Source organism: Trematomus bernacchii, unplaced genomic scaffold (genome assembly GCF_902827165.1).
Source record: "Trematomus bernacchii unplaced genomic scaffold, fTreBer1.1, whole genome shotgun sequence".
Classification (NCBI taxonomy): Eukaryota; Metazoa; Chordata; class Actinopteri; order Perciformes; family Nototheniidae; genus Trematomus; species Trematomus bernacchii.
The window spans coordinates 963,133-979,236 of record NW_022987618.1 but is presented as its reverse complement, the minus strand read 5'-3'; the positions used below and the strand labels follow the sequence as shown (position 1 = coordinate 979,236).

The window sequence follows — 16,104 nt, the reverse complement described above, 5'->3', positions numbered from 1 at the left end:
TAGGATTACTCATTGATATATAAATAGTTATCGATTGCACTGAGGTTAGAATCTGCAGTTAAAAATAACGTTCCCGATCAAAATGCATCATCAATTAGGTGTCAAAGGAACTTCCTGATTAAGTGTGTTTTTTACATTAAATATATAAAAACACAATAAATATTGAAACTGACTCTGCAGATAGCCTTGAAACTCATCTATGAACTGCTCCAAAGAAGACAAATCCAATGGAAGTCATGTCTTTAGGTATCTTTGCACATTTTGGACACTGATTCTTTATCTAAATCTTAAGGTGGAAACCATGAATGCTTTAAAGTAATTAAGGAATATATACGTTTTTATTGAATCGTTGAATTTGATCGTGTTTGTCCTAACCCTAACCCTAGACAAGATGTTCTGCCTTAGTGGTTGAAGGAAAGCGTCCGTTAAGTAAATTGCTCCAATATAGAGAGGTGCAGTGATGACGTATTTTTGTAGGCCGACCCGAAGGAAGCTGCTGGTTCCCTCGACAAAAAAGCAACGGGATTTCTCCACAGGATTTTGGAATATTGTAAAAAATAAGATCTGTGGAAAACGAACCTGTTTGATAAATGCACGTTTTGTTCAGCCGGATAATCTCCACATGTCTACCCTACTTTTATAATGTTCTAATCATAACTCTAATGGCCAGAAGCAAAATGCTAACGTTATGCTATAAAGGAACTACAGCCGAGTCCAGCAGCACGACTTCAACGTCACGCCAACTTCAGATCCATATTCAAACACACAGATTCTAAATGGTACGAGTTGAAGCGTTTGTTTGAACACTTTGCAGGAGGCAGGTACTTGCTTTCAAGCAGAACAGGGCAAACTAACTTAGAGGAGTGTTAACGTGTTCGGCGTAATGACGTACAACGGCCTCCACGACTTCTGTAGTCCTATTCAGCCACTTGGTAACAACCATCGTTTTTCAGACACGTCAACTCTTCAGAAATCACCAGTGGGGTCACTGCTGATGGATTTAATGTCCTAGAACAAAACGTGATCCGTCTCTTCAATGTGTCTCAACCACAGACCTTAGTTCCAGATATTTTCCTAAATCTTATGGAGAGATCCCATTGGCTCTGAGACGAGGGAACAGGAAGTGGTGAAATGCTGACTCACTTCCTGGTTTTAGGACTCATTCCTGCACCACTCTATTTCCACCAATGAATCTAAAAGCAACCTGATCTCCCGTGAATCAGTTTGTGCAGCCCGCTCACACATGGGAGGAAGTCAAAGAAGAGGTTGTAGAGCTGCATCTAAACCGTACAGTGCATTCCTTCTGATGACACAAAGTGATATTGAACAGATCATTTGTGCATCGATTATAAAACAACTAAAAGCTTTGCAGTTTGCAGTCATTGTACAAGTTGAAGAGGTCCTGTGCAAAAAAGGGTGCAGCTTCCCTCGTACAGTTCTGCAGGATCCACAGGTTTGTTTTCAGAAACCTTCCAAAGAAAAGAACCCATAAATGCTGGAGTCATATCTTCCTAACAGCAGCCATTGTAGAAAGCCCCTCGCCGATACTCGGTCATGTTTGATGATTATTATGGGTAAACCTTTCATACATGCAGTTTTATTGAGCTGTGAAAAGGTTTAATGGTTTAACACTTTAGTTCATTGGATTACAGATCCCATGCAAGCTCAAATAAAGAGCCATTGTTATATTTGAATGGATTTGAGGCTACTTAAGGTATAAGGATATGAAAATCAACAAGTATGGCAATTGCTTTTTTCAGAAACGTTTTTGTCAAACAAGAATCCCAAAATGTCCGCATTAAACATTTGAGATGTATTCTTTATCTTTGTGCATGTTTCCGTACGTTTTCTTAAGACATGCAATCTCTATAGTGAACCTTTTATTCCTTATTGTTGACCATATTTTCCACCTAAAATAAAATAAGATCTCTTTCCTTGGCCACCAATCAGCTTCTCTGAGACACGGGGGAAGCAGTCGGTGAATTTTGGATAATTCAATGGAAAAAGGTGGTGAAAATTAAGGTTTGAAAAGTTTCTACTTGAAATTCATGAAGGTTGTTTTGCTCATAACGGTTAAGGCCAGCGAGATAAGTGTGTTATACATATAGTTTTATTATCTCCAAACTTTGTACCTAATTGCAATCACTTTAAGGCTCACAGACGTTGTTTAAGATGCTAAAACAGTGCCTTTAGAAACAGCAGAGGAACTTTTAATGCATGTTGATGGCCTGAAAGTAAAGCCTTGTAAGCCCAGATGTCCTCAAGGGGTCACTTGCACAATGAAGTGATCAAGAAAACAAACAGTAGATTATGTTTTCTAGTTAATGCAAACACTGCGACTGCAACGAATTGTCTGTTTGGAAAGTTAGCGTCTTCTATCACCTACTTATTGTAAAATTAGCGTGACGTTTTGATAACTTTTAACACATTTTTGCAGACGCTCTTCTGTGTTTCTTCCAGGTTAAGGACTATTGCATCTCTCAAAAACGTTCCTGTCATTGTTACAGTACCTGCACTGACCCACGCTTTATTCAATTCATTGCTAAACTGCTGACGAGTGACAGGTGCGTTGTTTTTAAGGAGGTAGGGCTTCTACAATGGCTAGAAATGTGAGGCTGCGTTCACAACAAGCATGTTCTGAACAGTTTATCTGCGTTTAATATTCAGCTTTTTCAACATAAAGCTTCAGGAAATAGATTTAGAAAAAGCTCAAGCGTGTTCAATAAATTAGCTACATGTTCGTTAACAGAGTAACCTGGTATTATAAGTATACTTTTGAAAAAAACACAAATACAAAAAAAGTACGACAAAGTTTCCCCCTCTTGTTCTGACGGCGATAAACAAAAAAGGCAAACGTGTGACCGCACTTTAAACCCTTCTGATCAGAGAGTGGATATCGATGACGTCGCTCTCACGTCAGCCAATCAGAGCCAGTGATGGATCAGGTAACAGAAACAAGCCCGGGATCCTCAGAGTCCAGCCTAACACTCGGAGCTGCCGTTGTCCTTCAGGACTTCTTCCTGTCCGGGTTCAGCGTGATCGACTCCGTTCGTCTCGATACATTTCTCAGGCGCAGTTTGATCTTCCTCGCCCGCACTGTGGAGACAAGACAAACACATGGAAACTGTCAGAGAGTGAGATATCGGTTGTAGAGATGTTTTGCCTTCTCTTCAATGTAATGGAGCTAGACGGTACTTCCTTGCACAAAGTCTTGCAAGAGATCACAGTATAAGAGCTAACAGGGTAAAGCATTGGTTCCTGTTAGAAACATCTCACTGGTCCCCGGCTTGAGCTTCAATCTCAGGATCCATGTGTTTGTGATCCTCTCCAGAATGGAAGTAGTCATCACATACAGAGCATCAAGTAGTTCCTGAACAGTGTCCTTCACATGCTGATATCCAAGAGAGGGAGTTACACAGTCACAAGATGGAGGAATACCGGTTCTTGTAATCATACATCCTGTCATGTACAAAATGCTGAGTTTTTTTCTCAAAATGTTGTTTTTTTTCTGAAAATCCTGACTTTTTTCCTCAAAGTCTTGACTTTTTTTCTCAAAATGTTGGGTTTTTTCTGAAAATCTGAAAATTCTGACTTTTTTCCTCAAAATCCTGACTTTTTTCTCAAATCCTGACTTTTTTTCTCAAAATTTCGAAAATCTTGACTTTTTTCTCAAAATGTTGGGTTTTTTCTGAAAATCTGAAAATCCTGACTTTTTTCCTCAAAATCCTGACTTTTTTCTAAAGATTCTGACTTTTTTCTAATTTTTTTGGAAATCTTGACTTTTTTCTCAAAATCATGACTTTTTCTGAATACTTAAAAATGTTAATAATCACTCGTCCCCGTCTTGAGCTTCAACATCAGGATCCATGTATTTGTGATCCTCTCCAGAATGGAAGGAGTCATCACATACAGAGCATCAACTAGTTCCTGAACAGTGTCCTTCACATGCTGATATCCAAGAGAGGGAGTTACACAGTCACAAGATGGAGGAATAGAAAGCAGTATTCAATGTTTACTTCAGATTAGCTCCACGTCAGAAATGATCATGCTTGTCATATGTCTATCTCCATAGAGGCTGAATCATCATGTTAATCACATAGCTATCATATGCCTCAAACAGTCCTGATGCTCTTCTAGGTAATCATACATCCTGTCATGTTCACAGCTACAGTTGGGATACCTTTGTTATCATGTGGACTCTGATATTGGACGAGGACATTCAGGATTTTCCCAACACTGTTAGTTTCTCTCTCTGACCTGTTGGAGCAGCCGTTGCTGGTGGGACTCTCGTGAGCTTCAGACAGCGAGCTGCAGGACCTCCTCTCCTGCCAGGACCCGGCTCTGGGCTCTTTAGTCTCGGAGCTCTTCCTCCGGGCCACCACGGCGGGCCCCGGTCCGGACCCCCGTCTCTCCGGACTGACCCGGGGACCGGCAGAGTCCGAGGGGACGCTCAGACCCCCCGAAACCTCTGTATCTTTCCCCGATTCGCTGCTGGTTCGCCTCCCGTTCAGACTGTCCAGAGAGGCGACGTGGCTCATCTGACCCTCACGCTCATCTGGAGAGGAACCAGAGGGAAAAGAGAGGATGACATCTTTCTTTGTTATTTCATGAGATTGTTTTCTTAGATTCAATTCAAGATTCAAGTCTTTTATTGTCATTTGTACATATCTACAGTATGGCTCATGTTTCATTGACATATCTACAGTGTAGATATGTCAATGAAAAGCTTCGGTCACAGGCTCCTCCAACAGAGCAACACAATACAACAGATAATAGTGCAAGTAAATAAAATAGAATAGAATATAAATAGTGCAAGGAGAGTCTATATACAAGTAATTGGAATTTGATATATTAGATAAATAATTGTTAAGGTGCAAACAGATTAATGTTATGGATGTTCTTCTTTCAAAAGTTGTGCTTTTGATTGTTCACAGCTGGAAAAATAAACATCACATTAGAAGAAATGCAAAAAAGTAAAAAGTACCCATAACTAGCAGCTGTTTTAAAGAGTACCTGACCTCCCTTTATATTAATAGAACAATAATGTCATTGTTAGCTAATGAATGTTTCCATGCTGAACAACGGCAACATGACAACGTTTTCATTGGTCCCTCTTCTTTAGAGAAGACCATCCGGCCAGATGAGGTCAGTCGATGATGGAAAAGCAGATAAATCCATGTCAGTGTTATTCTGACCTGTTAGTTACACAATGTGCATCGTTCTGTGAAGCACAGCGCCCTCCTCTGGGCGCACATGCACACTGCGGTTCAAACCATTACATGTGTTCAGTGGTCAAATGTAATAAACCGGTTAAATAGTTATTTAAATATAGTGGGTGGAAACTTGAATTTAATAAACAAAAAAGTTTGTTTTTCTTAATGTATTGGTGGTGTTATACAAGAGGACCACAATGGAAATACGCCTGGAGGCTCTGTTGTATAATCATCAAATCAATCAAAGTAAACCGTTTTATAAAAGCCATTATTGCAAGATGAGACTATTTGAGACAGGTAGATATTTGTTGAAAAAGTATTGCGTTACATTTCGAAACGTGTGTGTGTGTGTGTGCGTGTGCGTGTGCGTGTGCGTGTGTGTGTGTGTGTGTGTGTGTGTGTGTGTGTGTGTGTACCTGCGGAGCCGGCCTCCCCTGCCTTGTTGCGTCTGCGCCTCAGGATGACCTCCAGCTCGCTGTCCTTCTTCCCTGAAGGCAAAGACGGCCCCGACGGAACGGACGAACCCGAATCCTGGGAGCCTCGACTGGGGCTCCGCTTCACCGTCTCCTGGAGAAACACAGCGTCACTGCAGACTCTTCACTAGTACTACTATTATTACTATTATTCATATTATCTATGATATGTTTCAACGAGCGCTCTGATTCAATGTACTGACACTGGACTTATTTAAATCCCTTTTGAACTGTACATTTCAGCATTAATATCGGTACTAAAACAACACTATTTTTCTTTAAGAGCAGCAGCTTTGGGACAAAACTAAAAAATCCAGATACATATTTATATATTTTTACCAGGATGCCCTTCAGCTCCTCCATGGCGCTCTCCTGAGGTTTCATAGGTTTCTCAGGTTTCTCAGGTTTCTCAGGTTTCTCAGGTTTCTCAGGTTTCTCCTCACTGATTTGAGGCGGCTGGAGAAAAGAACAAAACATAAATATAATTGTATGCATTTGAGGAACAATGAGAGGGGTGAGAGGTGGGAGATTTCAGTTGGTTTATTAGCACGCATGTACTGTAGCAACCAGGAATTTCACATTTATGGATACACCAATATTGTAATATACACATTTTTGCAAAGAAATCTAGTTTTCTGATTATCATGCAAAGTTCCTGCTCAAAAACTGATTGCGTAAGTGCATGTACATCCTAAATACCTCATACCTAAAAATAGGATTAAAACCTCCTTTACAAATTCATTGAGTTTGATTATATTAGCCAAATGTACTAGAAATATCAATCTACCATTTACATTTTATTCTTTAAGGAGCAACTATCTTAAAACTACTTTCCCCCTTGGGATAAATAAAGTATTCTGTATACATGCATTTATACTGAGTGATACTACATTTAAGATTTCAAGATGTTACGAATATACTTAGTAAATAATAAAAAATAATCATTAGAGATTCAGTGCCATGGATTTTCCATAAAACACTCACTTTCTATGCTGAATGAATTAAATTGCGGCTTTACAATAAGAAATGTTCACAGTCCAGCCCATATGTGTATGTGTATGTCTGTGTGTGTGTGTGTGTGTGTGTGTGTGTGTGTGTGTGTGTGTGTTTGTGTGTGTGTGTGTGTGTGTGTGTGTGTGTCTCCCCCACATCACAAGATTGATGCAAACGTCAATATACTCACTTTTACTGCTACTCTCTGTGGAGACACATGCAGAGAAAGAGAGGAGATAATCAGACAGAGTGCATCAGACTGCAGACAGGAAATATAAACCGACATGTTTACTGACCAACGTCCTGAGCTTTACAGGAGGACGACAAAGAAGAGACAAAAGAGGGAAAAAAACAATAGAGTGGGGGAGTGATGACGTACCGCTAAGCTAAAGGCGGCTAATGTTGGGCTATAAAGGAACTACAGCACGGTCACATGACTTCACGTCACCACCGCTAAGCTAAAGGTGGCTAATGTTGGGCTATAAAGGAACTACAGCACGGTCACATGACTTCACGTCACAACCGCTAAGCTAAAGGTGGCTAACGTTGGGCTATAAAGGAACTATAGCACGGTCACATGACTTCACGTCACCACCGCTAAGCTAAAGGTGGCTAATGTTGGGCTATAAAGGAACTACAGCACGGTCACATGACTTCACGTCACCACCGCTAAGCTAAAGGTGGCTAATGTTGGGCTATAAAGGAACTACAGCACGGTCACATGACTTCACGTCACCACCGCTAAGCTAAAGGCGGCTAATGTTGGGCTTCCAAACAAAAACACGTTAAAAAAACCATTGACTTTAAGAGGAGGGAACAGGAAGTGTTAAAATGCTGACTCATTTCTGGTTTATTGACTCATTCCCACACCACTCTATCACACTAAAACAACAAAAGCTGCTTTGACATGTTTAGAAGTGGAGATTGATTTTTCCTTTATCATTCTGACGTCACAGGAATATTTGTTGTCAGAGAGTGGTGACCTTTGACCTCCTCTCTATTGTTGATGCACGGTCAGAATTAATTCATTTTAAATTGTCACCAGAAACTATATTATTGCGTTATCCAATTAAAATGCGAAATAAGTAAAAAATAAATAATGGCAATAGTGAAATTAACATTTTACTTTGTTTATTCTGCACTTTTTCCTCTTTTTTAGTAATTTTTAACAAAACACTCATTGGCTCATATATCTGAAAAGACAATATAGATTTTAAAGTGCAGTGCTGTGATGATATTATTTTATCAAATGCTATTTTTCGAAGGCCACTACAGGTTAATTATAGGTGTCTGTGACTTATAGATTCTTTTTAAATGCTATTTTATGATCAGAAAACACCTAAAATATAGTTTTTTTTTAAATAAATAAAAGCAGCTTCCTCTTGAAATCCCCTCAGTGTTTCCTCCTCTTCCTCACCTTGCTCTCCTGACTCTTGACGGACCGCAGGACGACGCCATGTTTGATCCTCTCCATCATCTCGTTCACCGCCTTCGCCTTCACGTCGTCACCCTCGCCTTCTGGAGTAAAGAAAGCTCAACGATTTTAGTTTTAATACGTTATATAATCAGGTTTGGGAGGTAATGGATGACATGTGATGGGATTCTGTCATCAGGATACAAATTAAGGTTACTGTATTCCCTGACAGATACATACAAACAGATGCATTGGGATTATTGTTCTTAAATTACTGGCAGCATTAAAATGTTAGGAACAAGCTAAAAAAAGAGCTAACGTAAGCTAGCTAACTAGTTATATAGATAGTGAAAGTAAAAGGGGAACATTAGGCATTTATACTACGGTAAAAATGCTTAATTTACCATTTTAGAGTCAAAACTACTACACTGCTCAAAGATTGTAGGTCAACCCTTTGAGGAACTCGATAAATCAGGCTTACACATAATACAAAATGAACAATACCTCTGTTAGCATCAAATTGGAGATACAGGGTCAATCTTAAAATTAAATGCAAAGTTAAATCTCAAATCAAATGTACGTTAAAGGGTCTTGAACATATTGTCTTCCGTGATCGTGATGTTATGTTAAATGTCTGATTCTCGTCTTAATATCTGTCCTTGTTGATGTTTCAAATGGAGCTGCAGTGGACCGGGAAACATTTCAGACTTGATCAGACAGTAAGCTATCATTCTAACTTAAAGGGGACCTATCATGCAAAATGCACTTTTGTACGTCTATTGGGCCAACTCCACCAATCAGGAAGAGACAGCCACGGCCATTGCCGTTCGAAAGCGCTGGAGACGCTGTAGTACATATGCCAGGCCTGTAGGTGGTGCTGTTCTCACAGAATCTGCCCTTGCTAAAACAGAGCTATAAATGGTCAAATTGAGCAAAATGAGGCATGGCTAAAATGCATGATCTGTTTGGTATTTTGAAAAAGAAAAAGTATAAATATGCCTTATATAGGTATGGTCCTACACTATATTATTCAAATATAGCATGATAGGTCCACTTTAATCTTTAGAGGTATAACAACATCATTTTCTTATTGAGCCATGTTCATGCTCAACTCTCTGACTGCTTTTTGCACACATGTCTGCACAGCCATCCATTTAAAAATATAATTGACTGTAGTTTGCCATATACTCATTATCCCATTGTTTTTTTAGCTTGTAAGGTTATTTGTATAGTTACTTTTAAATTTGGTGTAAATATCTTTTTTTATGCAAAATTGTTTCTTAAAAATACTTATTTTTTATCATTCTTATATATTGCTTTTTTAACTACTTTGCAACATATTTTTTTAGATATTTTATGTTCGCACCACCAGATACCAAAGAAAATTCCTTGTATGTGTAAACGTACCTGGCAATAAACCTGATTCAGATTCTGATTGATTCACTGGATTATAACATGACATCCCATCTGGTCTAACTTTCAGGTGCATGGAGACTCACCTGCAGGCTGCTCTGTCTTCACGGAGGTTTTGGAGCCTTTGGAGGATTTCCTCATGATGGCGATCAGAGAGCTGAGAGGCAATGAGTGAGAGTCAAACACTGAACACTGCATGTGTGTTTAAAACATATACTGCTTTATAATGTTGATGTTTATCCAAAAATAAATACAAATAAACTCAAACTTATTTCAATTTTTGTCTTTTATTTTGATATAATGCTGTAAAATGTCATGATTGCCTGTCTACCCTAACAAACAGAGAATTACCACAAATATACTACATACTGTGTGTGTGTGTGTGTGTGTGTGTGTGTGTGTGTGTGTGTGTGTGTGTGTGTGTGTGTGTGTGTGTGTGTGTGTGTGTGTGTGTGTGTGTGTGTTGTGATGCTGGAGGTGTGTTTGGTTGTGGTTTTTATGTACTTTATTGATCCCAATTTGGGACTTAAATGTAATAAAAGATATATAGTTTTATTGCACATTTATCGCTATTATTGGTGGTTTTTGATTAAAGATTGAATTAAATTACTAAAATGTATTGACTTGAACAAAGAATTACAAACAATACACTGCATAATGAGTTCATGTGTGTGTGTTTTGATGTGATCCCGAGCGTGTGTGTGTGTGTGCGTGTGTGTGTGTGTGTGTGTGTGTGTGTGTGTGTGTGTGTGTGTGTGTGTGTGTGTGTGTGTGTGTGTGTGTGTGTGTGTGTGTGTGTGTGTGTGTGTGTGTGTGTGTGTGTGTGTGTGTGTGTGCGTGTGTGTCATCCTCACCTGAGGGGGTTGCATCTGGAGGGTGGGGGTGGCGGCGGGGGAGGAGGGGGAGGAGGTGGAGGTGGAGGCGGCTGTGGCGGGGGGGGCGGGAGGAGGGGCGACCCCGGGGTCAGGAGGGGGGGGAGGAGGGACGGTCGTCATGGCAACCTCCTTCTGCTGGAGCTGGTGCACTGAGGAGAGAAAGACAATCAGAAACGTGACACAGTGAAAACAGGGAGAACTGTAATACATGTATTATATGTATTTATTTCACTTTAGTGAATACAAGTATTTGTATTTTAATGTTGAAATGTTCAACATTAAACACCATTTTATAAAATATTTGTATTGAGATTTTCTATTTTTGTTTCTTATAAAAAAACATTTATTTTAATTTGGATTATTCCTTTTATTTGCACATTTTTACTTTAACATTTTGTTTTTATTTAAACAATTAGTATTATATTCATTAAGTTATTGTTTTTATATAAATATTTTTATTTTATTTGAACTTTTAGCACAATTTCTATTTTTCCTTTACCTTCTTGTGTTTGTATAAATATTTTTTATTACACAATTATTGCTATTATTGAAGTGTTTGATTATAGATTGAATTAAATAGGTAACATTTATTGACGAGTGGAAATATTCTCTTTAAAACGCAAACAAAAGAGCATTGAAGCATAACATTGTATTAGATTAAAACATGTGGTGCATTTTGATAATAAGGTTGTACTCAACAATGCTCTCGAGATATTCTTTAAATATTTTGATCACAAGATTAGGAATTAATCCACCGAAATTCAATTTTGTTGCAGCTTAATGTGCATGTGTGCACAAATACAGAGAGAGAAAGTACTTCACATTAATAACACTGCATCACTTTGATTTACAATGTTTTTCCTGGTGCCTCCACGTTTCCCTCCAGATTGAGGACTTTCCCCGGCTCATGAAAGAGCCTTCTGTTTTTATTGTTGTCGTTTTAACCGTTTCAGCTGGTGCTTTTGGCCGACGTCATGTGACCCATTTAGACACACACAGATGCCATGTCGCACGCCAGGAGAAATGCTGTGTGTTTGCCAGGTTCCCCGCAGCAGATGGGTCACAAAAAGTCTATTTGGGAGTCAATGGAGGAGTAAACACAGAAACCACAGAAGAAGAAGACAGCGGTGACTAAACTGTGGCTGCTAATTACTGAGTTTTAATTTCCTCATCATCTCATGAATTGTTTTATTGTTTCAGAGGGCTTTTATTTTACAATGGCACCTGACATGAGATTGTAGGAGATGTGCCACATTTATACAAACATACATATGTTGATAGTAGTAGTAGACACTTGCCAGCCAATCAGAAACTAGTATTTTCTGTTGCTATGCGGAGTGTCCTATCACCTTTAATTCAATACCATTCAAGTGAGAACCCTCTTTTCTCCACCTGCTGTTTCCACTCTCTGTGTGTGAGTGTGACTTTTAAATTCGACAAGCAGGTCATGTAAAATCCTGCTTTTTTAAAATAAGACTATTGGCCAAAACCAAGTCGTATTTATCTTTTAATGACTTAGAAAGGGTTATTAACGCCTTTGTAACCTCGAGACTGGACTATTGTAACGCTCTGTATGTGGGTATGGACCAGGCCTCAATTAAACGCCTGCAGCTAGTCCAGCTGGCCACAAAAAGCGTGACCACATCACCCCAATTCTGGCCTCACTGCACTGGCTTCCAGTTTGGTTCAGAATTGATTTTAAACTCCTTTTATTTGTTTTTAAAGCACTAAATGGGCTGGCTCCGGCCTATATAGCTGAACTCCTCCAGCGCTACACCCCAGCCAGAGCTTTAAGGTCTGCTGACCAGCTGCTGCTGGTAGTGCCCAAGACCAGGCTAAAAACCAGAGGGCACCGAGCCTTCGCAGCAGCTGGCCCTAGGCTCTGGAACACAGATACCCCTTTCACACCAACGGTGTTTCGGGGCCGGTTCGGTGCTGGTGCTTGAAAAGCACCGGGTTTTCCTGTTCACACCGCAGCGGAGCAGCCTCTAAGCTCCGGAATCCGGTTCGTTTCGAGCACCAAAAAGTTGTCCGTCTAGAAGCAAGAACCGCATACGTCACGCTTACGTCGGAGGGGGGCGAGATTAACCTGAGCTAACACTTAAGGCGAGTACGGCAAATAAAAGTTGTAACCAGCAGTAGTGCTGAGCAAAAGTGACTAGAACGCAACCACACACTTGTTAAAAAAAAACACGCTTTATAAAGTCAGGCAACACTAACCAGGCTTCGTGTGATTCTGTTTATTTGTACCTTACTTTGACCATCCGTTCGCTGTTATTGATCATTGTGGAGAGCAGGCAGACGTTTTGTTTGTTATTATAGCAGCTATCGGATGGAATCAATACATGGGCTGCACAGGTTGTCATGTCCGACTATCACAAGTAGAATCATAATGAAAAATACGCCGGTAAAAAGTGCCTGTAGAAAACTGCTTAGCAAGTAGTCAGTTTAGCTTCGGTTGCTATGCTAACATCACCCATGTTATACCAGAGAAACTTTCATAACAGCGTTGTGATGCCAAACAGCGTCAATTCAGACTGACACCAAACAGCGTCAATTCAGACTGACACACATTCACTTAAGGGGAACTGGGGATATGTATCAGCTGCTTGTGTGACAGTCAGACAGTGAATACTTTAGAGCCGTGTGAGCTAACCCGGAGCTAACGGGAGAATAAACTCCCGTGGAAGAGCAGCCAGCACTGCAGCGGTCGGTAAATGAAACACATTAATAAACAATGAACCACGGCACTCTGGAGAAAAGTATAAGGTTGGAGAAGTCGTTATTTAATTTAATCTGGCTTCGTATGATTAAAAGCAACGCAGTCCCCGGCCCGTTGTTGTTGTGAGGTGAGCTCCGGCGTTGGGGAGAAACTCAGCGACGTAAACTGTGACGTCATGACGCAGCAGCGGCAGCACCAGTCGGGCTCTGAGCGGTGTGAAAAGAGCCGGCGCTAAACCGAAGAACCGGTTCTGAACCAGAAAAGCTCTAGCACGGAGCTTGAAGGGGAAAAGCCTTGGTGTGAAAGGGGTATCTGCCCCTCCATGTGAGGCCCAGACCCTAGGGGTTTTTAAATCTAAACTAAAAACACACTTCTTCTCTCTGGCTTTCTAGTCAGAGCGGAGCACGACTCCTGACTTTTCCGTGTGTTTTATTTTTATTTTGTTTTTAATATATATCTGTTGTAATTTATTGTCGTTTATTGTGATTTGTAGTAATGTGTTTTTATTACATGTACAGCACTTTGGCTCGACCAAAAATCGCTTTTAAAAGTGCTTTATAAATAAAACCTGATTTGATTTGATTTGATCTGAGTGTGTGTGTGTGTGTGTGTGTGTGTATGTGTGTGTGTGTGTGTGTGTGTGTGTGTGTGTGTGTGTGTGTGTGTGTGTGCCTCTGTTCTCCAGCTCCTCGTTCTTCTTCTCCTCTTCCTCCAGTCGTCCCTCCACCTCCTTCTTAGCTTCGTCCAGGAGCTCCAGCTGCATCTGAAGAGCCTCCAGCTGCTTCTTCACACAGCTCTGCTCCATCTGGGCCTCCAGACCGTCCACCTACACACACACACACACACACACACACACACACACACACACACACACACACACACACACACACACACACACACACACACACACAAACACACACACACACACACACACACAGACACACACACACACACACACACACACACACACACACACACACACACACACACACACACACACACACACGATAATCAATAACTGACACATCTATCTTATATGTGACAGCTGTTTTATCTTTCCCATTGTATACGTTGTAGCACAAGGACATACACAATTTTTATTTTATTTCATACTTTTAATTTCAACCCAATTATTTTTATTTTACTTTCATTTAATGAGATTTCTTTTATTTATTACTTTATTATACAAAACATTTTTTTTTACATTTATTTAATCTTATTTTTGATTTTTTTAATGACTTTTTTAAAACGTATTTATGTTATTTAATTGTATTCTTATTATTTTAACATTATATTTAAAGCCAAAAAGGTTGTAAAAACTGTCATCATTGACTATCTGAACTCTGTTTTTGGTCTCCACCTCCCAACATCTGTCTCTTTAGCTTCTAAATGCTCCACTTTCTTCGCCCAGCTAGTTTATAGCTGTGTCTATCTGACAGTACGTTAGAGCTTCCTCTCTTCTGAAGGTTCACCTTCTGCTGATGCTGCAGTCGCTCCTGCTCCAGAGTTTTGGAGACGGCAGCGACGTCCTCCAGAGCTTTGAGGAGCTGAATGCTGGGCTCTGAACTCTGAAGGAGGAGCATACTCTGTCTGTTCGCCTCCTTCTGTTTCACCAACATCTGAGGAGGAGGAGGAGGAGGAGGAGGAGGAGGAAGAGGACAGAAACAAGGAGGGAGTTAGGAATGAAACATCTTCTACACATCTTTCCCATCACACACAGTTTGGTGGATCCTGCAGGCTCTTCACTTCTCAGGTCAGTACACATCAGATTCAGATTCCATAAATCAGACACACAGATATTAACACACACACACACACACACACACACACACACACACACACACACACACACACACACACACACACACACACACACACACACACACACACACACACACACACACACACACACACACACACACACACACACACACACACACACCAAACAGCTTTTCGATTCATTGGAAGTCATTTCTTCATATCGTCAGACCTCAGAAATGTGAGGATCAAGCTCCTTGAATAAGACTTTTGTTCACATGTTAATCACATCAGACATTACTTAAATTTGGCCTCTGCAAAACAGCTGACGTCACATTTAGATGGAATGTTTTCAGACTGTTATCGGTGCAAACACTTGATACTTAGCAGGTTCCTCTTTAAGCATTGCTGCAACGAAAACCATAAAAATAACATGCTATTCATCCGCTCTAAAAACAAGAGTTTGCAGCTCCATTTATTAATATTGAAAAGCACTGCTTCTATAGACAAGCCAATGCAACATATAGCAGCTTAAGAGATGGCGAAGACCAACATCGAATATTAAAGGTCACCTATTATGCAAAATCCACTTTTTGTGTGTCCCCTCTGTGTAAAGAGATTCTGATCATCAGTAACCAATCAATACAAGGGATATCATTCCACCATGTTTTAAAGGGGACCTATCATGCAAAATCCACTTGTTCATGTCTCTTCTACATCACCATGTGTCCCCTCTTCTTCATGTCTCTTCTACATCAACATGTGTCCCCTCTTCTTCATGTCTCTTCTACATCAACATGTGTCCCCTCTTCTTCATGTCTCTTCTTCATCAACATGTGTCCCCTCTGTGGAAAGAGACTCTGAAAGTTTCAGGAACAAAGGTTCTCTCTCTTTTTCTCCTGATCCATTTCTATAAAAACCTGTCTGAAAATGAGCTGATCAGATTTTGGCCAATTTTTTTTTTGGCTTGTGTAACAATTAGCCAATCAGCAACCAAGGTAACCCCCCCCCCCCCCCCCCCCCACACCTTATCACCTGAATCTCCTCCTAGAGCACCATTGTGGTTTTTTTAAACCAATCATCTATCAGAGGGGCGTGGCCAGCTGCAGCTCATTAGCATTTAAAGCTACAGACTCAGAATCAGCACTTTGGAAACAGGGCTGAAACAGAGGGGATTATGGGTAATGCTGCAATGATCTGTTTGGTGTTTCAGCCAATCAGAGACAGGCTCTGTATATATCTG

General features: G+C 40.3%; 1 protein-coding gene across 1 annotated transcript in view; it reads right to left on the bottom strand.

Annotated features, from left to right (window-relative positions):
• Positions 1–2,981: 2,981 nt before the first annotated feature.
• shtn3 (shootin 3) overlaps positions 2,982–16,104 on the bottom strand; it is a 42,069-nt gene continuing 28,946 nt past the window's right edge. Inside the window, 11 exon segments of the mRNA XM_034132696.1 lie at positions 2,982–3,096; positions 4,258–4,555; positions 5,630–5,780; positions 6,026–6,142; positions 6,870–6,884; positions 8,097–8,197; positions 9,593–9,663; positions 10,361–10,443; positions 10,445–10,530; positions 13,776–13,929; positions 14,576–14,722. Coding sequence (XP_033988587.1) covers positions 2,982–3,096; positions 4,258–4,555; positions 5,630–5,780; positions 6,026–6,142; positions 6,870–6,884; positions 8,097–8,197; positions 9,593–9,663; positions 10,361–10,443; positions 10,445–10,530; positions 13,776–13,929; positions 14,576–14,722 — 1,338 coding nt within the window.